The sequence below is a fragment of the Heterocephalus glaber genome, unplaced genomic scaffold (genome assembly GCF_053883595.1).
Source record: "Heterocephalus glaber isolate CG9 unplaced genomic scaffold, H.glaber_assembly_v1.0 deba00001550, whole genome shotgun sequence".
In the NCBI taxonomy this organism is placed as follows: domain Eukaryota; kingdom Metazoa; phylum Chordata; class Mammalia; order Rodentia; family Bathyergidae; genus Heterocephalus; species Heterocephalus glaber.
This window is the reverse complement of record NW_028258343.1, coordinates 24,689,541-24,711,607: the sequence shown is the minus strand read 5'-3', so window position 1 is coordinate 24,711,607 and position 22,067 is coordinate 24,689,541. Positions and strand designations below refer to the sequence as shown.

At 50.5% G+C, this 22,067-nt stretch overlaps 1 protein-coding gene and 1 long non-coding RNA gene across 5 annotated transcripts in view; one reads left to right on the top strand and one right to left on the bottom strand.

Moving 5' to 3' along the window:
* Slc35f1 (solute carrier family 35 member F1) overlaps positions 1-22,067 on the top strand; it is a 310,829-nt gene that overhangs the window by 156,301 nt on the left and 132,461 nt on the right. For all 4 annotated transcript variants that reach the window (XM_004860187.4, XM_087190200.1, XM_021240624.2 and 1 more), the window contains exon 2: positions 17,976-18,151. In XM_004860187.4, the coding sequence (XP_004860244.1) occupies positions 17,976-18,151 (176 nt within the window). The remainder of the gene's footprint in view (positions 1-17,975; positions 18,152-22,067) is intronic.
* On the bottom strand, positions 4,798-6,127 carry LOC147824288 (uncharacterized). The gene is made up of 2 exons (XR_015442602.1): positions 5,397-6,127; positions 4,798-5,069 (listed from the first exon to the last, which is right to left on the bottom strand). It is a non-coding gene; the product is annotated as an uncharacterized LOC147824288 (long non-coding RNA).

The following is a 22,067-nucleotide window of genomic DNA, read 5'->3' as shown; positions in this document are numbered from 1 at the left end:
CAGAGCCCGAGCCTCAGCCAACACCCAGGCGGCGGAGAGGGGCCACCTGCTCAGGTCACGCCCACGTCCCTGTCAGGGCCACGGGAAGGTCCTGGAGATGAGGACAGCCTCGCCCTCCTGGCAGACCTGGGTGTTTCCATTTTATCTCGAGATCACTTCAGAAAATGCCATGGGCTGTCAAGGTGTCACTACAATCCTGGACTGTAAAAGTGATTAACAGTTACAAGTGCTAAGTGCTGCAGTGGCTTCTGACCTACTCTTTCTACAGTTCATCCTTCACAGTGTGCAAAACGATTGGTGGCAAGCACGTGAACAGTGAATGATAATGACGCAAAGCTCCAGCACAGGTATCAGGGGCCAGAGAAAGGTTGAGGGTGTCTCCATGTCCTCCCACACCCCGGCATCCTGGCTGCACCAGACTCACGCATGTCCGGATCCGGAAGGAAGTGCTTGCGGGTCTGTGCTGCATTAAGAGAAAAAAACAAGAACCCATTGATTTATTTGTAAAAAAACAATGATGTTTTCAGAGTTGAGCGTTTGGGGTTTGCTTCAAGATGATGGACTGAAGGCCTCTGTGAAAACCTGCTGCTCCTGAGGCAAGGCAGCGCTGTCCCCTCTGCTCCCTCAGCTGCTCTGTGATTTGGGAAGGGCAGCCAGGCACACGCAGATGAGGCCCTCTGCTGCTCCTCGTGGGTGGATTCACGGCCACTGTCCACGCAGCATGTTTGGTGTGATGTTGTTCACCGGAATTTCTGAGTGGTGAACATGAGTAAATTGTGCTCTTGAGAAAGTTCTGGAAAGAGTGAGAACTCACTGACTGGCCCTGCTGATTCATAAGCAACTTCTGGGTGTCTTCGGCTCCCTGGGCAGCCCAGGGTGAGCCTCCCGGCCCTGGTCCTCAGTGTCTCCCATCTGTCAGGGTTCTCGAAGGAGGCAAACTCCCCAGAACCGTGGCGGGCAGGCAGCCATCCAGCCAGGCCCCACGAGGGCTCAGTCTTTCCCTGCTGCTGGGTGCAGGGAGCCAGACACCTCCTGTGAGCAGGAGGCGGACCTGCCGACGTCTTGACATCCGCTCAGCCAGCCAGGTCCAGGGCCGGTGGCTCTCAGGCTCCTGTTGCCTGAGGGCGACCATCATTCTTCCTGTCTGGCTCATTCCTGAGGCATCGGACATTCCCGGTGGCATCCAGCCAGGGCACACCAGAAGTGATACTGCACCAGGCAGATAGGAGATCAGTTGCACATCGTGGTGAATACAGCTAATGGTTGAGTACTGCACATCTCAACAGCTCGGAGAGAAATTTCAAATATTCTCATCGCCAAAAACATTACAGATTTGAGGCAATGGGTATGTTAATCAGTTTGATTTAATCATTCCTCATTGTATTAAAAAAATCATGATATCACTCTGTAGCCTATGAATATTTATAACTCTAATTTGTCAGTGTATAATAAAAATAAATTTTAAAAATGCGACAGAGTGATGCTGGATTAAAACATCTTTGAAAAAGTGAATTCAGAGTGTACACAATTGGGCTTCGCTTGGGAGGCAGAGTGGTTGGGGTGAAGCCTTCCCTGGCAGCAGCCCTAGCACTCCCTTCATTGATGGAATTTGGGGGGCCTGGTGTTTCCTCAGGAAAAGAAAGACACCAGGCCTGCTCTCCTTGGTTAGGATTAGATGAGTTAATTTGAATCAAACATTTAGAAAGTAACTTCCCGCATCCCAAGTTGGCTGCTCTTTGAATTTTATCTGTGGATTTCAGTGTTTCAACTTTGCATGTTCCACTAGGATAAGTGATTCAAGTGTCTACTCTGCACCTTGCTGGCGCCTTGCTGACATCTCTAGTGTCACTAAGTGTGTCCTCGGTGAGAGCCTGGGAGGGGTCTGCCCTGCCCCTCATGGGCTTCGGGTCCAGCCGGGCAGGCCTGGGCGGGTAAAGGACGGACAAGTGGCTTCCCTGAGGGCGTCCAGGAGGTGGGCAGCACCCGAACCTGAGAAGAGCTGGAGTGGAGATTCCGAGAGGGGCGGTGGGAAGCAGTGGAGCTGGGGTGACCGGGCTGTGCAAAAGGACAGAGGAAGTCGCGGTCCAGGCGTTCCCAGCCAGGACTTTCAGGTGACCTGCGTTTCCTGCAGCTCCCTGCAGCGGCATCGTGAAGAGAGACTCCAGGGCTGCTGCAGGCAGCAACGGGCAGCCAGGTCTCCGGGAGGGTGGAGGCCGGGACTGCGTGTTGGCTGCTGGGTGAGGCATGGATTTGCAAGCAGAGCTGGAAACCGAATCAGCAGGACTTACTGCAAATAGGTTGAGCTGGGCTGTTCGAGAAAGGGAGAACAGGACAGGAAGCGAAGGCCTCATCTTAATGCTTTCCTATGAAGGGGGCCATCCGTACCTATTTAGGAGATCATTTACTCCTAATGCAGTTGCTCCAAGGCCCCTCTGCTGTGCTGCAGACAGAGTGCACAGCCAGAGAGGCTGGGTGTGAGCAAGACTGCCTCAGGAAGTTGTTTAGGACATTAGAAAACTTTCAGACACTTCCCGAACACAAGGACGTCGGTAACTGTCAGGCGCTTTTCTCTTTGTTCGGTTGCCTGCTGTCTGACCCGGAATCTTCCAGACTCTCCACCCTCCACCCATAGTGTACAACACGGCTTCTAAACTACATTACTAATGAAATGCATCGTAATTCCAAGCTTTTTAGCATCATCTGATTGACACTTCGAGATATTTGTCTCCCTAGCTTGACACAGTCTTCCCCTCCCATTAGCTGTTTCCTCATGTGCAATCTGGAAATTAATTCTGGTGCCTCTTGTAGAGAGTTGTTGAGTCGATTAAATGACAGCCACTGTAAGCTCTATGTACATGCCTGCCACATCCTATGATTTCAGTTCATTTTAGCTATTACTACTATTATTGTTAGTCTACACAGGCTTTTTAGGAAATGTATGCCTTATTTTGTGCATCTGCAAAATGATGCTAGTTCCCTCCACAGAAACCAGTGGAAAGAATTGCTTTATTTAGAATACTGTGTCTTCCTTGGGCAGCTGTAACTGAAGAAAGAAGGTAGCTGTAGGTTTTTGGGTACATCATACCGAATGCACGGCACTTGGTCTTATCACATTACACAATGTCAAATGTTCAGAATGTGGAGTCACGTAGCCCTGAAGGTAATCTCTTTTTCAATTTCATCCTCAACTTTGTATTCAGAGACCTGCCACTACTTTGTATGCATGAAGCAGTATTATTATCTCTTACCTATTTTTACTGCACTACAATCAGAGAGGATTTGAACTGGATTACAGAGAAGGGATCAGAGACCATAAATCATTTAAACAAAAGCAACAGAACCAAAGCCAATCAAGGAAGAGGGAAAGTATGTAGAGATTTTATAAATATTTTATGGTTCTAAAAATAGGCATTTTTCATGCAATTACTTGAGAATACTTCACCATCTTCTGATCAATCATAACATATCTGACATGCCATGCCAGGAAGGCTGCCCTCAGACCAGGACCAGGAAATGTCCCTGTTGTCCACTGTTCAAGGCTGCGGTCTGTACATGTGCTGGTCGGCCCAGGACCACACTGCCCCGGACGCACCAGAGCTTTCTCTCCGTCACATGTGTCCCTGTGATTCCAAGTTACGCCATGGCCATCTCAAGAGAACAGATTCAGAAGTAAGAAATTCTAGCTGATCAATCAAAATTGCAACATAGAAAGTCTAGAGAACTGTTAATGTACATACACTAATTTTATGCACTTGTGGTGAAAGCAGATATTATAATAGCGGCATTATTTCACTCGGCATTATGTTCCAAACACTGTACTTCACTACAGTCTTCTGCAATGATAGGAAACTGCTGCCCACTGTCCATCAGCTCAATGCACTGTGGTGTTGCTATGAGAGATGAAGCTAAGCTCCTAGTTCATTTTCAGTTCCTCACTATCATGAATGACCCTCACACCCCAGCCTAGTTTCTGTCTCTGGGGTGACCCCTTCGCCTTCTCGGGAGATTCCCGAGAGCCTGGCTGTCTCGCACAGCAGGGTGGCATTCTGCCCGTGTTCCTGTGCTGGGGGCTCACTTTCTCCCTCCTCTCGGTGGATGAAGGTTTGCATCTGCTGACATGGCAACTCCCAACCTCCCATGCTGCCACACAAAGGCCAGAGAATGTACTCGCTTTCATTCTGTGACTACTCAACTACATATGCCTGTGGAAGCATAAATATGTACTGAACAGAGTAGTGCACATCGGGCCACTGATTACTCATCCCATCTCTGCGCTACAGTCACAGAGATTTCTGAAACAGGTCTTTCTAAAAGTGGTTTCATGTAATATTTTAAAGACTGCTGTTAGGAAAACCCCATGAGCCCCAGTGTCAGGGCACAAGCCATCCTTTATGTACTATTTTGTAAGGACCTCGGAGATGGAGCCTCAGACCTTGAGTAATTCAGAGAACAGGCCTGTGCTTAGCAAGCTGTTCCAGCAACCCGGGCAAATGGAAAGGGCCGTTTGGAGTGGATTACCCCTCCCTCCCTGCCTCAACCCCCATTCACTCCACCCCGTAGCCCAGAGGTCGAGAGTCTGACTGCAGTGTGCTCCTGCATGGCTGCCTGGCTTCCAGCTGAGAGCTCAAAGGGAGTCGGGCTGGTGGATCGCATGTGCATCTCTCCTGTGTGTGCTCTGTGATCTCACAGACTCCCTCCTCTGTTGTTCTGGGCCTGCCTTCTCTCCTATAAAGTGAGGATAGTCCAGGTTCCTGCCTGATGCAGATGTCACAGGATTAATCCATGTAAAGCTGGCAGTGCCTGCGAGCAGTAAGTGCTTGGAAAGTGTTTTATTGTTGTTATTGCCACCATATAAGAGCTGAGATCTCCACCGTGACTTATTTCTCACAACGTGGAGCGACCCTGATCGCCAGCTGCACAGAATTCCCTGGCTGTGGCCTCCGAACAGAGCTGTCCTGGGCTGGTTCTGATCTCCAGGGCCGATATGGGAGCTGTGTACCAGGCCCGGGCCCTCGGGAGAGAGAGCCCCAGGCCCAGGGGCCTCTGGTCCACAGTTCTGCAGGTTTCGCCTGCTCGGTGATAAAGAAAAAAAAAGGAAAGAGAAGAATAAAGACAAAAGCACCTGCAGAAGCCTCCCAGGGTTGGCAGTGAGTGGAAAGCCAGTGCCTGGCCCAGAAGATGGTTTCCCAAATTTAGAGGCAGGGCTATTTTTAGTTTCTAAGAAGAGTCATTTCTTCCCAGTAAAACTAGTTTTTAGATGCATAAATGACAACATTTCTGGCTGGAAAACAAAATGAATTTTCACACAGAACAAGTTTATGGAAAAGTTAATCATACTGATAGAATAAAATAGGCCAGATTTTACTGCAAAGAAATATTTCAATGTGCAAAATTACCAAAGGGACGATTGTTTTCTCTTGAGTTTCATCTTGGGGTTAAAATGACATGAACCGCTTTTCACCTCTCAAGTTGGAATAGCTTTGATTTCTTCTTCTTCCCTCGTTGTAATGCAGACAGACACGGGCGCTATTTTGTCCCCGCTGTTGTTACCGACGATTACAGACTTTCAGGCGCGGCTTCCTCGGTGCACGGTAGCTGGCTGCCTCCTGGCCCAGCGCAGCTTGTGAGGTCGCTGTCTCGTGGGTCCCGGACATGGGCAGTGGCTCCCGGCGCGGCTTCCTGGGTGACCTGGGGAGCGCCCTGCGGGCTGCAACGTGGCCTGCTCCCCTCCTTTGCCCCGGCTCCTCTCCTACTAAACAGGAAAGGAGGAAGAAACTGCCCTGCAGGCCAGGCCTGGGAGGGACCGGTGATCTCGCCCCACGGCCCTCATCCCTGCCCAGTCCCGGAGAGCAGGAGGCCGATGCGCCTGGGCAGGAGGCGGGCGCCAGGCCGGGGCGCGCAGGCCGACCTGAAGGTGCCCGGGCCGCCGCTCCGTGGTCAGCAGGGTGGCCCGCTGTCTGCACGTGCGCGGGGAGGAGCCTCTCCCTGGGCTGAGCGCCTGAGAGGCTGGCTGGCCCACGCGCATGCGTCCACAGGAAGGGCACCGTGCAGCTTCGCAGGCCTTGGCCTCCCTCTGCAGAGCCGCGCAGCGGGTGCAGGTCTGCGGCCCCGCCCTCCGCCTGCCCCTCCCCCCTCCCCCCCCAGCCTCCTTCAGGCCTCCTCTTCCCTGCTGTAGAATCCCAGAGAGAATCTGAGTGTTTGCAGCGAGGCAAGGTGGTCACGCCTGCGACCCCAGCACTCCGGGAGGCCGAGGCAGGAGGACGCCAAGTTGGAGCCCAGCAGAGGCAATTTAGCAACTTGGCGAGACCCTGTCTCCGACCGAGAAGTTAGAGCAGGACTAGGGCCGTCGCTCAGTGCGGAGAGCCTGGATCCAGTCCCCGGTACTGGGGAAACTCGAGTGCTTACTTCCTGTCCTGTCAGAGCGAGCGAGGGACGCGTCAGAAAGCTCATTTCTTAACGAGGGTTCACAAAGTCAAATCAGATCAAGCAGGGAGAGTCCAGGAACAGAGGTCGCTTCTCCGCGGGCTGTGGGAAAACCTCCCCTCTGTGACGCTGAGCTGGGCACCGTGCGGCACCCCTCGCACACCATCCAGCTGCCCACCCCGCGCCCAGTTCTAACCCTAAGCAGCCAGGGCCATAGCCGCCCTGTGCCTGTTCTTAGCCCCCTCGTCCAGGTCACATGTGCTGTGGATCAGAGCGCTGCTCGCAGTGTCACTGGGGGCTTCAGAGCCTGGCGGGCCACAGCGCTGGCAGGACGAGCTTAGTGCTGTTTAACAGAGGGGCACGGGCCTGCGCTCGGCTGTGGGCCGTGGCCCCTCTGCTGCTCTGTTCTGAGTGCTGCGGGACCCTGTGCTGTCGCCCCTCGCCGGGCCTGGCTGCTCAGCATCTGCGTCCCACGCACACATTAAACACCTGCGGTAGGCACCACCTTCCCCGGAGGCCGGGAGCGGACAGCCGGGGGGTGGGGGGTGGGGTGGGGTGGGTGAACACACTGCAGAGGTGCAAGTGCCTGGTCAGCACTCACTCGGAGGCAGGAGCGCTGGCTCCATCTGCACCATGAGATCAGGAGCCCGAAGGTCGCGCGGTCATCTTGGCCACGGGCGTGATGCTGACAGCCAGCCGGGCTCTAGGGAGAGGACCTGGATCTCCTGCCCTCCCTTCCAGGCCTGCTCAGTCCCCTCCCCTCTGCCGGGGTCGGGCGTGCATTAGCATCACGGTCTCCGTGGCCTTCCGGGGGTCAGCCCTGGCCTTCATTCAAAGCATTCAGAAGTCTCTGTGCTCGTGCCTCTGTGTGAACTTCGGGTGCTGACCTCACCCAGCATACTGCTCCGTGTCAGCTTCTCCTTCAGCTTGAGCTCTGCACTTAGATTTGTCCCCCTCGTGCTGAGACATTTGACGGAGCTCATTTTGAGATACCTTCAGGTATTTAATTGTCTCTATTTGGGATTCTTAAGTCTGTGTTAACATGCATGCCCTAGCAGAAGTAAGCCTTTCTGTTTCCTTTAGCATCTAATTCTGTTAGCATTGAATCCCGGGACCGTATCTTGAAGATTCACTTTTGCAGCAGGAGAAGGTGCAGACCTTTTCTCCCTCGCTCACCATGCTGTTCTAGATCTTCCGGGGCCCCAGTGTGCTGTGGGGGCGGCTTGGTCCTTGGCCTCCTGCGGGAGGTGGTGGAGCCTTGGAGAGGCAGGTGTGGTAGGGAGTATTTAGGGCTCCAGTTCGAGCCATGGAAGGGGATTGAGGCCCCTCTTCCCTCTCGTGCTTCCAGGCCAGGGGTGAGTGGTTTAGATCTTCTGGTGCTTCTGCCCTGATTTCTGCTCATGGATTGATTCTCTCCGTATTTGTTATAGCAATAGGAGCTGACTAACACAGCCTGCCTACTGCTGAATTCTTTTTTTCATTCTTAAAACTGCAAAACCAGTCTGAGTCCTGCCCTACCTCTAGTCACTTTTAGTAAGTATTTCCACAACTGTCGAAAAGGAAAGCATTGCGGATGTGTTCTGGGATTGTCTACTGCAGCCAAACACCCTGTGCCGAACATGAAAGGACCAAGTCAGTGAGGGGCAGCATCTCTCCCTAACTTCTCTTCGACGGTGTCGGAGGTTGGATGAGAGGACCCCTGGAAAACACCCAGGAATAGCGCCACAGGGGCATCATGCCCCGCCCTGCAGGGGGCCTGGTCCTCTCCTCGGATCGACTGTGGGGCTGGAATACAGAGTCAATTCGGCAGCATCAGTACCCTCAGTCCCAGGAACCTTACCCTGGTGCTTGACCCATTCTCCTATGGGTTTTCTATGTTGTTGTTTCAGGAAAGTAGATGATCATCATTTACGAATAGCTCTGCCTTTCTAGATACTACTGCACGTGGCCCCTTACCTGTTCCTCGTTCATCCTGTGTCGCATCGTCTAAACATCCTCAGCTTTCTAACCCTTTCCCCTGTGCCTGTTCTGCACCCTCTCAGACTCCACCTACCCCTACTCCCAGTCAAGAGCTGCATTCCTATTCACCTTAGGAGTAGAAGAGAGATTTCAGGGAAGCAAGATGCTTTCTCTTAGCTTCCAAAATGGAAATAAAACTTCCACAAGTGGAAGAAATGGAGATGTTTTAGTAAAACAGATTTTCACAAAACAAATTAGTCTGAGTCAGAGGGAATTCTCCCGGGCATTTGGGAGGGGAAGGCTCCTCTATCCTCCTCCCTTGCACCCCTTCAACTGGCCCCCAGCCTTCTAGGACCCAACAGATGCCCAGACCCCCTGGCTGCAGCGTGTGCTTTCCAGCCTGCCCTGTCCCTCAGAACCAGGAGCTTTGTAGTCTGGCACCCTTGGTCACAGGGGCCCTCTGGCGGAGCCTGGCCCCCAGGAGACAGCTTCTCTGATGCTCTACCAGCCATTCTGCTGCCACATGTCTGAGACGTCCCCTGCCCCGCCTGGCACCTGGCACCTGCAGGACCTGTCTCGCCTTGGGGATTCTTCCCTCAGTGCAGAACATCTGTGCCCTCCTCTCTCTGGGGCAGCCTTCTCTGCCCCTGACAGAGCCCCCTCTCTGGGATTCCAGAACAGAAGGATAAGGCTTCGGGCAACATGTGCTTTCGGGCTCTCTGTGTCCTTCTCGATAGAAACCATCCTTGTACCAGCACCTCACACCCTTAGAGGGAAAAATATAGGTGGAAACACGAAACTAAATGCTGCAACTCATGATTTCACCATCAATACAAGTATGAACTAGCCTCTTCTAGCCAGCTTTTCTGAAGTTAATGTGATATCTGTCTTACTCAAGGGACAAATGACCCAAGGTCAGCCTGACCTTGCCTTCCCTCCATGAGAATGTGTCAGAGACCGAGTCATTAAACAAGGCCTTTTCTGCCTTCTGCACTTACAGAGCTTTATTAAGTTTGTCTGAAATGTGCCTGCACAATAATCTAATTTATCTTTCTCCAAGTAATTTAATTAGAATTCAATTAAATTGAGCAGAATGCATACATCATTTTGCATGTTGCACCTTGATTCATTTCGTTTGCTGTTTTTGTTTCAAAGATGCAGTGGGGTTATTTGGCCGCAAGCCGCATGTCCCAAATGATCCACTCTGTCATCTCGGGCATAGCAGGAGGAAGTAGTGTGCTTCGCTCTGGCTGCTGCACCGCGTTCCACAGACTGGCAGTGTGTAAGCAACAGAAACTTGTTTCTCACAATTCCAGAGGAGGAGCATCAAGGCCGGGGGCTCACATGACCGCTGCCTGGTGAGGGCCTTCTTCCTGGTTGCCACCTGTCGCTGTGTCCAGTGGGGAAGAGAGGGCGGAGAGCTCCCTGGGGTCCCATTCCTGAGGAAGCCACCCTCCCACCCTGGTCCCTTCAGTTACGTACGGCGTCCAGGTAGCATGCTTGGAGGGATAGGGTTTCAATACATGCCTGGCGGGGAGGATGAACTTCAGTCCATTGCAAGGTGGTTTGAACACTGTTTCACCTGGTAAACAGAGCAACCGCCTTCCCCAGTGCACGCTGGAGCAGGCCTCCTATAAAGACCCAGGCCAGGCGCCTGCCGGGGAATCGGGAGGAACAAGACCTTGTCCCTTTGCCTTCCGGGACCGGATTTCCAGGTGGTAGACGAGAGCACTTGGTGTTACACTAGCAGGTCACTTCACTCTGAGCTCAACTAGGAGAAAAGCGAGTGCACAGTTTCTGTTTGTGAGCTGCTCACTTTTCCCTCTTTTGTTCCAGAAGTGTCGGCAGTTCCCACAGCCTGAGGGCTGACCCAACGTCCCCTGTGACCTGGCCGGTGGCCTCCCCCTTCTCAGCACGTGAATCTCATGCAAACCTCACTGTTGGATTCGGCTTGGAATCCCCTTGGCATTTCTGTCTTGCCTTGTGTTTTGCCACAATGCTTGGTCTTGGTAGATTTGACAGAAGGCGAAACCTGCTCCTCACACAACCCGTCCGCGCTGACTTTCACCAGCGTTGATGGTCTAGCGCCTGTTTCCTCTCTCCGCCGCTTCCCCCTCCCGCAAACCTGTAAGCACCGCCCATAGACAGCCCGCTCCAGAGGCTCCTGCTGCTCCCCCTGACTTCTCGGCCTGAAGGGTGCTGAGACCTGGGGGTTCCCAGCAGGATAGCCCTCCAGCTACCTCTCCTCCTGTTAACCTGATGCTGGGGCAGCCATCCTAGGATTTTCTGATTTAACTGGCAGTTTCTTCCCAGTTGATATAACATTTAATGATGGTAACTATCCAACTCTTATTCTTACAGGAGGCCTTCACCCGGAGAATAAATTTTCCTTATTCCATACTGCAAAAATTGGGTTTTCATAGACTTTTAAAGTATTTTTTCAGGTGGTCACTTGAGAAGTAGTGAGATGAAACTACTCCCTTACTGTCACACTCTAGGGCAGGGTGCTCAGAATCATCTTTTGATGCCAAGAAAAAGGGAAAGCCTGTGTGCTTCACCTCTACGCAGAAGACCCTGTCACTGCTACAAGGAAGAGGTGGCTCTGTTCATCTTCTACGATGAGGCCTGGCTTCCCTACTTGTTTTCCCTGAGCTCTCTCCATGTTCTTCCGAGAAAGAGGCCTGATTGATGATCTCAGTAGATTATACACTTTCAAACAGGTTTTAATTGTGTGTGGAGAAGTTCAGCACTTAGTGAAATCTAATTTTCCCAATTTTCTCCACTTCAAATGCACCATGCTTCATGCATAAAAATTTGGTAAATATATAATAAAATAATGGAATTTGAGATGGGTTTTTATTTTAAAAGAGTCACTAGTCCACTTGCATACTTTCTTTTTTTAATTTATTCAATAGATCTCAAAGTCAGATGTTCACCATTTGGCCTCAGGGTTCACTAACATAATTCAAAATGCAAAGCTAAGAGCATTTCATAATGAAAAATGTCAAAGTAATTTAAAAATGCATAAAGAAAAAACCCAGCAGCACGGCCATCCTCAAAAGGTCGCCACCTCTTCCTGCTCTGTTAGCACATGTGAGGACCAGGCCTGGGCTCCTGCTCAGCACTGAGCTCTGTGCATTTGCAGTCATCGTGTCACGAAACAATCCTAACACGCCTCACTGCTCAATTTCTGAAAGGCAAGAATTCTTTAAATTTTCCTAATTAGGAAATAAATTTGTTAGTTAGGGAAAACAAACCTAAGAGGCATGTTAGATATATATATTTTTCTTCTACATGCATTAGAACCCAATCCTGTAACTGCAGTACATTTAAGTAATCAGTAAGATCCTTGGTGCTTCCCAGGGGACTAAAAGTTATGAAAGCTGCTGAGCTGAGGGCTGCCTGCGGGTCTAGTATTGTGGGAGATAACTTACTCAAGGCGCCTTACGAGTCCTCAGGACAACCATCTGATCCATGTATCATCCCCATTTTACAGATGGGAAAAGGGGTCTCACCTAGTGGCAGAGTCCTGATCCAAACCCAGATCTATTCAGTTCCAAACATGTTCTCCTTTTACTATACCACACTGGTTCTCTGAAAGAAGATGGCAAAGACCTGCACCTCTAAAAAAAGATTAAAAAGTTACTTTTTTGAGGCAATTGTTGTCACAGTACATGTCCCTGGGGGAACACAGGATAATCCCCTAGGATCATGGAAGAAGAGATTGTCACTACCTTGCATGTGGAAAGCAGGCTGACCGGCAATGGCAAGGTAAGCGCACTGTTCCTCTGCCTGAGGTGTGCAGAGACACAGGCCGCGCTGCAGGCTTGCGAGGAGGCACCCGGTGGGGCCTGCTGTGGTGACCGGACTACAGGGGACCCTGGCGTCCACACCATTCCTGGGGCCACCTCAGCCACACAGACCCCTGGCTTTTCGGTCTGGCCTCTTAATGAACCATCTTTGTGCCCTGATGGCACCTGGATGTGGTTCTAATAGAGTGAGCAGAGAAATCAGGGCGTTGCACTGGTGTGCGCGTCACGTCCCTGGGTCAGAAATGCCAAGGCCCGACCCCTAGTGAATAGAACTCCTCCCTGCCCTGTGAATCCCAGGCCACTGGCCCGTCTGAGCCCGTGTGTCCCATCGGGATGATTCCTCACTCACCTTCTGAGCGGTTCCCTCTGCCTCTGCTGAGACAGTGCTGCTCCCCTTCCTTGCAGTAATGGGCACCCCACGTCCACCATCCACACGTCTTACAGTGTGAAACCCTGCACCCTGCTCTCAGGAAGCCTCCAGATTCCTTTTACTCAGTTGTAAAAACTGCACTGGTCCCAGGGCTCCAGCAGTCTGACAGAGATGTACTTGGACCCTACCTTCTAGCACAAAGTTCTCTATTTAGATAGTTTTGCTTCTTCATGCTCTCTGCCCCTCTTGGCCGGATACAGGCTGCACACTCTTCTCTCACCCTACACCCAGCAAGCTTGGCAAAGCTGCTGCCGCTCTGCTTCTTGGTGGATAATCCCTACGCCCACAGAGCTTACACATAAGTGAGTGGGCACTGCTGGTAACCCAGCTACCAAAGCGATCAGTGGAAATCTTCTCAGGACTGAAGACAGCAATTTCAAGAGTTGATGTGCACACACCAGTGCCTTCTAACCGTACGTCAGAAATAGGGAGTGGAAGGAAACAGAAAGTGCATCTGTTTCTGCTGAGGGCCCTTTCCCCCAGGAAATCAGGGTGTGCATGTTGGTTCTGCACTGTAGGGTGCAGTTCCAGGGCAGGAGCAGGGCAGGGCTCAGCGCAGGATAGAGTACACCCCCAGGAAGCCAGAGACGCTGGGCCAGTGCAGACCACATCAGTGGGCTGCCTGAGTCCCTGACTGGGCAACACGATGCTCCCTGGCACTTCCGCCGTGTGTGAGTGGTGCCCACAGGGTCTTCCCTCAGCGTCAGCGAGGTCCCCAGGTGGAAGGTACCAGGGGCACAGCGTGGGCCTGAGGCAGGCACCCTGGGCTGAGCCCCTGTGGTGTTGGGCGCAGTGCAGAGTTGCGATGGCAGCCTCCAGAGTCAGCGGCCAGAGACCCTGGGAATCACGCAGCTGAAGGACCTGAGGGGACTGTGAGAGAGCGCACACACACACACACACCGCTTGTAAGGCCCTATTTACACGAAGAAACCCATGCCCAGCTCCAGGATACACAGCTCTCAGCGGGCCACACTGCAGTGTCTCCTCTGGCCACTGACTGCAGCGTGCGTGAGCACCGGGCCTCGTGCTCCAGTGGGGACGTGGCTCTCCTGCATTCGGCACCCAGGACCCGCCCATTCTCAGAGTGTTCGGGAGGCTTCCTGGTGGCTCACTTGGTTCCTTCTACTTGATGAGAGAAACAAAGCAGCCTGGCTCCCACAGAATCTAGGGACAGATTCGGCTCCATAAATACAGGATCTAGGGGAAAGGAACCCCACTCAAGGTGAGACTCCTTGAGATACGGATTTGCTTCTTGCCTAACAGTCTACTTACATAGTGGTCTAATTAATGCTTGGACACAGAAAAAAAATCTCTTTGCAAAGAGCTTCTAGAAGTCCATGGCCTGATTTCTGCAAACAGGAAGCTCGTTGGAGGACACAGTGGGTGCTTCTCCCTTAGGCCCTCGGAGTAGGGAAAGCCCGGGCAACACATAGTGCTCTTTGTGCATGCATATCCGAATTCATGTCTCACTCACATCTGACAGCGCTCACCCAAGAAGCATTATCAGACGAAGAGGCTTCCTCAGAAATGTGGCTTTGCTGTCACTGAAACCAGAGCATAATTGTTTCCCTCTCATGCAAGGAATTACAGAGCAATGTGATTATGTAACACTGTGCTGAAATTCTTCCTTTTAAAAGAATATATCTTACTAATAAGATGAGAAAACAGGATACAATTTATGCTTTATTTTTAATCTTATGTTGAATATCTAATTTGTAGCATAACTTTATTCTCAGCACTGTAAAGTCTATTTCTATAACAGAACAAGGCGCTGGTGATAATGGTTATGTCAGTCTTTACGAATACAAGCTCTGTTAGAAAAGGTATTCAGTTCCCAGCAGCACTGTTTTTCATGAGACTCATGCATTTTTCATTGTCTGGTCCTTCTGAATTTAAAGTGGATAAGATGTCCTTTTAAATGCATAAACAAAGATGATGAAAATGTGTATCATAACCTCCTCTTCATTTCTGCTACTAAAATTATAGGAGCTATGTATCTATCTTATGTTGGGCTGCATCTGGTGTGCTATTCCATGTCCTATATGAATAACCAACAGCTTGCTGTGCAAAATTTCACCCTGCACCATATTTAGCATCATTTTTGCAAGATAGCACCTTAGCAGGCTTGTTCAATAATGCACCAGAAAATAGCTTATTAATCTCAGCGTCTGACTGGCAGATGGAATACAGTGAAAGCAAAGATGTTTTTGTCTTTTGGAGCTAGTAGTTTTTCAAGATAAGCAGCCATCTTTCAAATCCTCTAAGACTTTCCCTTCTCAGAGACAGAGCCCTGTGCACGTCCATTCATTCTGTTTATTGAGCATCTGTTTCCTTTCTGAGGAGCACTAGGAACATAGAGATGAATAGCATGCATTTCTGTCTTTTTGGGAGCTCATGAGCTCCCAGGACTGTGAGTGCAAGTAGCCACAGGGACATTCAGATGAGGACACTTGACTCAACGGTGGTCACAGGGTGTAGCCCACAGGGGCTCCCTAGGCCATGAGGAGTTGGTCAAAGGGACCCCGGATAACTGCAGTGGTTACCGAAGGAAAGAAATGGGCAGGAGGAACAGGGTGACGGGAAATGAGCTGAGGTCCCTGGTAGGGAGCAGGACAGTGTTCTGGGCAACACGCCGTCAGATGGCTCTGTCCCTCTGCTAGCAGAGAGCAGAGGAGCAGTGGGCGGGATGGGCCTGGGCGGGCAACACTGGGAACGTCAGCCTTGGGAACTTGGGGCTGCTTATATTTCGTCCCTTGTTCTCGTGGTGGCTCCGGCAGCCAGCTCCATGGCGCAGGCTGTGACACGAGGCTCGTCCTCCTAAGAGGAGCTCGTGGCCCGACCTGATGAACGGCCTTCCCTTCCTGTTGTACGTGTAGTGCTCATCGGTATGGCCAATAAGCCGTTTATGTTCTCCGTCGAATCATACTGGCAGCAGCTAATGTCTTTCTCGTGGTTTTCTTGACACCAGGAACTGTCCTGGCCTCTACTTTGTCCTCTGTCCTCTAGACACTGACCCCAGCTATGTGACACCCCTCCCTCTCCCAGCCCCAATCTGGAAATTTCTCAAGGGTCTCTCCTGGGGTCCCCCTTATTTCCTCTCCTACTCTCCGTCCATTTCCGGTACTTTAGCCATCACTTTTATAAATGTAACTTCCATATATTTGTCTCTGGCTTCTCTCTCTCTCCAGCCATGGTTTTAATGCTGTTGAATCATTGGGAAGCTCATCTGTTGTCTTTCCACTAAAACCAGCTCCTTATCATGATTTTCGTCAGTGGATATTACATTTCTCTTAGCCTTAAAAACCAGTGAGTTAGCTGAGGATTTAGCTCAGTGGTTTCCCTGCCTGCTGCACAAGCGCAAGGACCCGAGTTCGACCTCCATACCAAAACCCCCCCAAAAAAACCAGTGAGTGAATTCTGATTGTTCTCTTGCCTCCTTTATTTTTAAATCACCCTTCCATTCTTACAAACTGCTCCACACGGCCGCACCTCTGGCCTGCCTGCGCGCCCACTCCCTACTTCCGCCTCCTGGTCCCTGACTGCAGACACATGGAGAGCACTGTGTAGCCTTCATGGTCTGGAGAAAGCAGCGGAGGCCTCAAGCGTCATTACCGTTCAGGGAGGCCCGCCACGGGGAAGAGCGCAGCGAAGGCTTCTCGCAGAGAGGCGGGCGGCCTGGAACAGCAGCGTGAGGCCCAGGAGCCCATGAGGGGCGGCAGGGCAGGCAGCAGAGCAGCAGAGCGGAAGTCGGGGTGCTCAGGGGCCGCTCGCTGGATGGCCTTGGTTATGCTGTGTGACCTGGACAGCACCGAGCTCTCCCTCGCGCTGTCCGCAGTGGGCACAGCTCCGGGCTGGCCGCCTGACCCGAGTGGGAGGCGCCCACTCCTCCCGCCTCGGCCGTCCTCAGCGGGGCGGCGGGGCTGACCGGGCTTCTCCCTCCCTGTCTCCAGTTCAGCTTCCAGCACAGCCCTCTTCAAACCCCAGGAGCTGCAGAGCTCCAGGCTCAGGCGTAGATAGCAGGGCAGCCTTCCTGTCCATACGGCCAGAGTGGCTTTTCTTTGTCTTGTCTTTGCAGAACCCCCTTCAGGTCCCCTAGGGGACGGCGCAGGACTCCCAGCAGCACCTGACTGAGTTCCTTTCAGGGACTGAGTTCAAGAATGAGGGCCAGAACCGACCCAGGCTAACCTCAGGGCAGTGTCTCCAAGGGCCTGTGGGCCAGGGTAAAATTTCTCCTTCTCGAGAAAGCAGATGGATGAACAGCACGTGACTGGTGGCTTTTTGTTTTAAATCAAAAACCCATCAAAGAGTCCCCAGGACTCTGCTCCTTCCAGAATAATAGACCTGCGGCTGCAACACGACCTCTCCTCACGCTTTTTGTTTGGAAATACTGCTGCTCGCTGGCATTGCATTGCTCTTAAATCGGAAAAGTCAGAGGCCAGGGAGGGCGGAAGTCTGCTCTTTATCCTGGTGTTCTGCTCGTGTCACAGCATCTGTGACTGTGCATTTTACATGGCCATTTCATTTATGTGCAAACTGATGCTCGGACTTGGCCTTTGGTCCCCACTGCCGTGGTCTGCAGGGCCAGTGCCTGTGGAAAGGGCCCAGGAAACAGCCTCATGGCCTGAAAGGTGATCTTATACCACCACACTGCAGAACTGGCTTCAGGAATCAGAGTGTGAAGTACACAGGAAGCATCATGCAGGCAGAAGAGAGCAGATGACCAGCACCTAGAGAACTTTGCAGAATGTCCGCATGGACCAGAGAGGCTGTCCCAGCTTTTCAGGGGGGCCTGGCCCTTTTGCCGGAGTCTTTCCCACCCAGCACTGCCATCTGTGCAGAGCAGGGTCTGCCTGCATAGGTACGGGGATCTGTAGGGAGGCTGACCCCTGGGCTTCTAGTGCTCCCTAGGACTGTTATGCTGCTTCCTAGTTGTGTGGCTGAGCAAACCCTTAGCCACGTTAAGCTTCAGTTCCTACGTCTGTGAAAGCTCGGTAGTAATGAGTGCGCCTTCCATACAGTATCACTGGGGTGAGTGGAAAGAAACAATACTGTCACCCTTGGCTTAGTGCAGCTGCAGCGAACCTGTGGCGCACATGCTGCAGTGGGCACACAGAGCCCTCTCTGTCGGCACATGAGCCAAGTGGCCCGGCAGCCTCGAGTCACATGACAGTTGCTTTTCTGGACTAAGACCTCGGTATTCGGGATTAATCACAGTGTTGGCACTTTGTGATAAATAAGCGGGTTAGGGTTGCAGTCTGGGCACTCAGCTCCCCACTGACCTAGTGGCTCCTAGCAATAACCATTATGTCTTAACTGCCACCGTTTTAATGGACTTCCTGCTTCTTTCTCAGGGAGATGCTAATCTCTGTGGCCCTGGGCCAGGTACTGTCCCTCCTTATTTGCGGAATTGGTTTAACCAGCAAGTACCTGTCAGAAGATTTCCACGCCAACACACCGGTTTTCCAGAGCTTCCTCAATTACATCCTTCTCTTCTTGGTCTACACCACCACCCTCGCTGTCCGGCAAGGTAAGCCCCCCGGAAACATCGGGTGTTTGGCTTTTACAGACTCCGAGGAGAATGTGACCTGTGACTCGATGGCCTTTTATCAGTAGAGCATCAGCAGGACCATTCCAAACCTCAGACCTCACTTTTCTGTTTTTTAGAAATATCACAAACACAATGAATGACTAAATCACAAAGCATAAATGGTATGAATTCAGCAGAAAGTGCAAATGCACGTAGAGGTGGAAGTATATAATCGCTCACATCTGAATTCCTGTCAGCATACCACCCGTCTCTCCAAGACTCCAAGTAGAGGCTTCTTCGGAACCTGGTGTAGCCACAGGCAGCTTCCCTAAGGATGCTCTCCCAGGTACCCCAGGGGATTGCAGACAGCACAAGTCCTTTGGGAAGGTGACCTAGGAAAGATAAAAAGAGTGAACGCAGCTCTAAAACAAGGAAAGAAAAAACAAAGCTACCACAAATAGTCAGGCAAGGTGGTAAATTAGTTTACACTGAAAATAATTAAAGCAATAAAACAACTCTCCCAAGAGTCGAGGCAAGAAACAGTTGTTTGCTTTTTGTTTTAAGGAGCATTGTTGAAATGAGGCGGTGCTGGAGAGTAGGCTTCAGAACCTCCGCTAATTCCACCAGACCCGGAGGAAGCACTTTTATCTATGGCCCAGAAGTACCCAGAAATTTCTGCCCAAATAGGAGCTGTGGACCATGAGAGATGCACTGAAAAATACTCATCAATAGGTCTGAAGACAATTACAGTAAAACTTTGGTTTGTGAGCACAATTCCTTGCAAAGACGTGCTTGTCACCCAAAGCACTTGTATATCAAAGCAAATTTCCCATAAAAAACAGTGGAAACTCAGGTGATGTATTCCACACCCCAAAATATTCATATGAAAATGATTACAATACTGTAATATAACACAGTATAATAAAGAAAATACAAAATATAAAGAAAAACAGACAAATTAACCTGCACTTACCTGTGAAAACCTTTGTGGCTGGTATGAAGGAGACAAGAGAGGGGGGTTATTGTGTGGGTGACTTTCGCTGTCACTAACAGAGTCACTGCTCTCTGTGGTTCAATGGAATCCTTTTGTTTTTGAGCAGTTTAGCAAGGAAGCTGTCCAATGACACTTGCTTTTGCCTCCTTCTGAGGGTTTCATGGGAATGCGACATTGCGATGCATCACTCACACTGCTACAGCCTTTTCAGGTGGTGCTTTGCTACAGAACTGGGCACTGTTGCTCACACATCTTCCTAGTCTCATTTGCCGTGAAGGGTTCCTCTGCCTTTTCTCCTCCTCCTCTTCAAATGAGAGCTCCTCTATTACCTCTTGCTATTGGAAGACAATCACCCACCATTTAGCAGAGAGAGAGAGAGAGAACCATTGGCTCAGTTGTGATCATGTGATGTTTGCTTCATGCACCACTCGTATTGCAAGGCACTGCACATTTATCAAGTTAAAACTCATTGGGAGTGTTTGCTGATCTTGCAGAACACTCACAGAACAAATCCTTCACAACCCAAGGTTTTATCGTACTTGTCTTAGGACACATCACAGCTCCACTCAGCAGTTCTAACACTCACACTGGTTTGAAAATTTTTAAGAACTTTTAATTTGTATTTAATTTTGGCATTATTAGATTTGTGTCCACAATAATATTGCTCAGTTACAATGATTGGGCCATTTTTAGATTTCATATTAGAGAAAGAATAAAAATGAATAGCCGATATTGAAACAACTTGGATTTGTTTAAAGTGTTAGAGAAGCAAATTTCATTTACTACTCAAAAATTGGTGCTATTAGCACTTTTGTTTTGTTTTATTTTTGGTCTTTTGAGACAGGGCCTCACTATGTAGCTCAGTGATCCTCCTGCCTCAGCCTCTCAACTGCTGGGATCACAGGCATGGCCCACTATGCCTGGTCTGTTTTAAAAAAATTTTTACAGAGGGCTGGGGATTTAGCTCAGTGGTTCTGGCGCCCGTCTCTCAAGCAAAAGGTCCAGAGTTCGATCCCCGGTACTGGAAAAAAAAAATTTTTTTTACATTAGCAGATGTAATTACTTTAAGGATACAGTGTCAACTAAAATCATAGCTGACAGCTATAGAGATTGAATCTCAGCTCTTGGTGAGATTTGGGAGCTAATAATTCCGAATGATATAAAGGTGTTGCCCAGCAGTTACCCCAGCATTTCACAAAGGCTGCTTCAAATCGGGCTTGGGAAATAAGGAGGTGGGGAAGGCGTATAATTAGAAATAACTTCTGAGAGAGTGGGAATGGGTGGCTTGGCTCATCAGGAAGGAGCTCAGAGTTGAACATAAAACTAATTTTATACGAGCTTGAATTGGTATGAAAAGAATCAGTTAGCCCAGTACAAGGCATATAATTAAGAATAATAAGATTAAATTAAGAACGATTTGCAAAATTCTAATGCTGAAAAAAAGTCGACAGGAAAGTGATGAAGTTGTCTTTCTGGTGATTTCTCTGGAGAGTCTGGGCAGAGAGGTCATGGAGCAGATCAGGGCCCGGGTTCCAATGGTTTCACCTCCAGAAGCCTGGTCATTTAACATGAGTGTGCACGTGCGCCAGGGAAAGAACAAGGAAGCCTTCTCAACAGCAGAAGGAACAACCTCAGCAGCTGCAGGGGAAGCCAGAAAATACTAGAGGACTAAATCTAGAGGAAGACCTGAAGTTAATACCATCTGTTTGCTTTCTAAGGTGCCAGCCACCGTGCCTGTGAATTATGCCCCAGAAAACAGGTTTTATTGCCTCCGAATTTGTCAGTGAGGATGCCAAAGCTCTGGAGGCCCAGGGAACCGCTGGGGAATGTGGGTCAGGAGGCGCAAGAGGCCACCTCAGCACGGCCCGCAGGTCCCTCTCCCCTCTCCCCTCTCCGGAGGTTCAGAGCACTGCAGGGCCTTTGGGCAGAAGGAGTGGGAGTTTCCTACAGGTTCAGCCTTGAGCCAGAAGCCAGCCCAGGGTAAGGTCGGGGAGAGACAGAGGCTCTGGACAGCATGGGGAGGCAGCAGGGAGGGCCCAGGGCCCGGAAGAGGCTCTAGGTAGGAGTGAGGCACCCACGGGCCCAGCAGCCCTCCCACCACCCTGTCTTGGAGATGCTTCTGGTAGCTGAGTCTTCAGGTTCGCTGGCAGCTCTTCATTTAATGTTTCCTAAGAAAGTGTATTTGCTTTAAGCGTCATCTTCCGAGTTTCCATAGGCTGGCATTACCCTAGCATCTGGAAGTCCACGTGGTAATTGCATTAATGCTGCAACCGGAACTCTCAGGTCTCCTTGGTGGGAACACAAAATGGTAGCACTACTTTGGAAAACAGCTTGGCGTTTGCTTATAAAGTTAAGCATGCACTTGCCATGGACCCCAGAGTCACATTCTTCCAAGAGAAGTGGAAACACAATGTTGACACACAAAACTGTAGCAGATGCTCATCTGCTTTGTTCGTGACTGCTTAAACCTAGAAACAACCCACGTCTGTGCCTGTTAAGATAAAGAAAATGGGTACTCATACAATGGAGTGCCACTCATCAGTGAAAAGGGATTAGGTACTGATATGTGCAGCAGTATAGACTAATTTCCGAAGCATTACACTAAGGGCAAAAAGCCAGACACAAAGCTTCTGTGCTATACAATTACATACTGCATGGTTGTATGATGTGGGAAGGGCAGAGTGGTAAGGGCAGAAGACAGATCAGTGGCTGCCAGGCCCTGGGATTGGAGGAGGCTATGGGGGCAGCAGTGAACTTGGGGGCCCATGGGAATGTTTTATATACAGTATACCCCCAGGAAGTCGCGGTTCAGAGTTTACAGCCTCAGTCATTCTCAGATTTTTCCTTAGACCCTAATAATTGTGGAAACCCCTGCAGTTTCATGGAAACCACAAATATCTTGCACAATTTAGATGTCTGAAA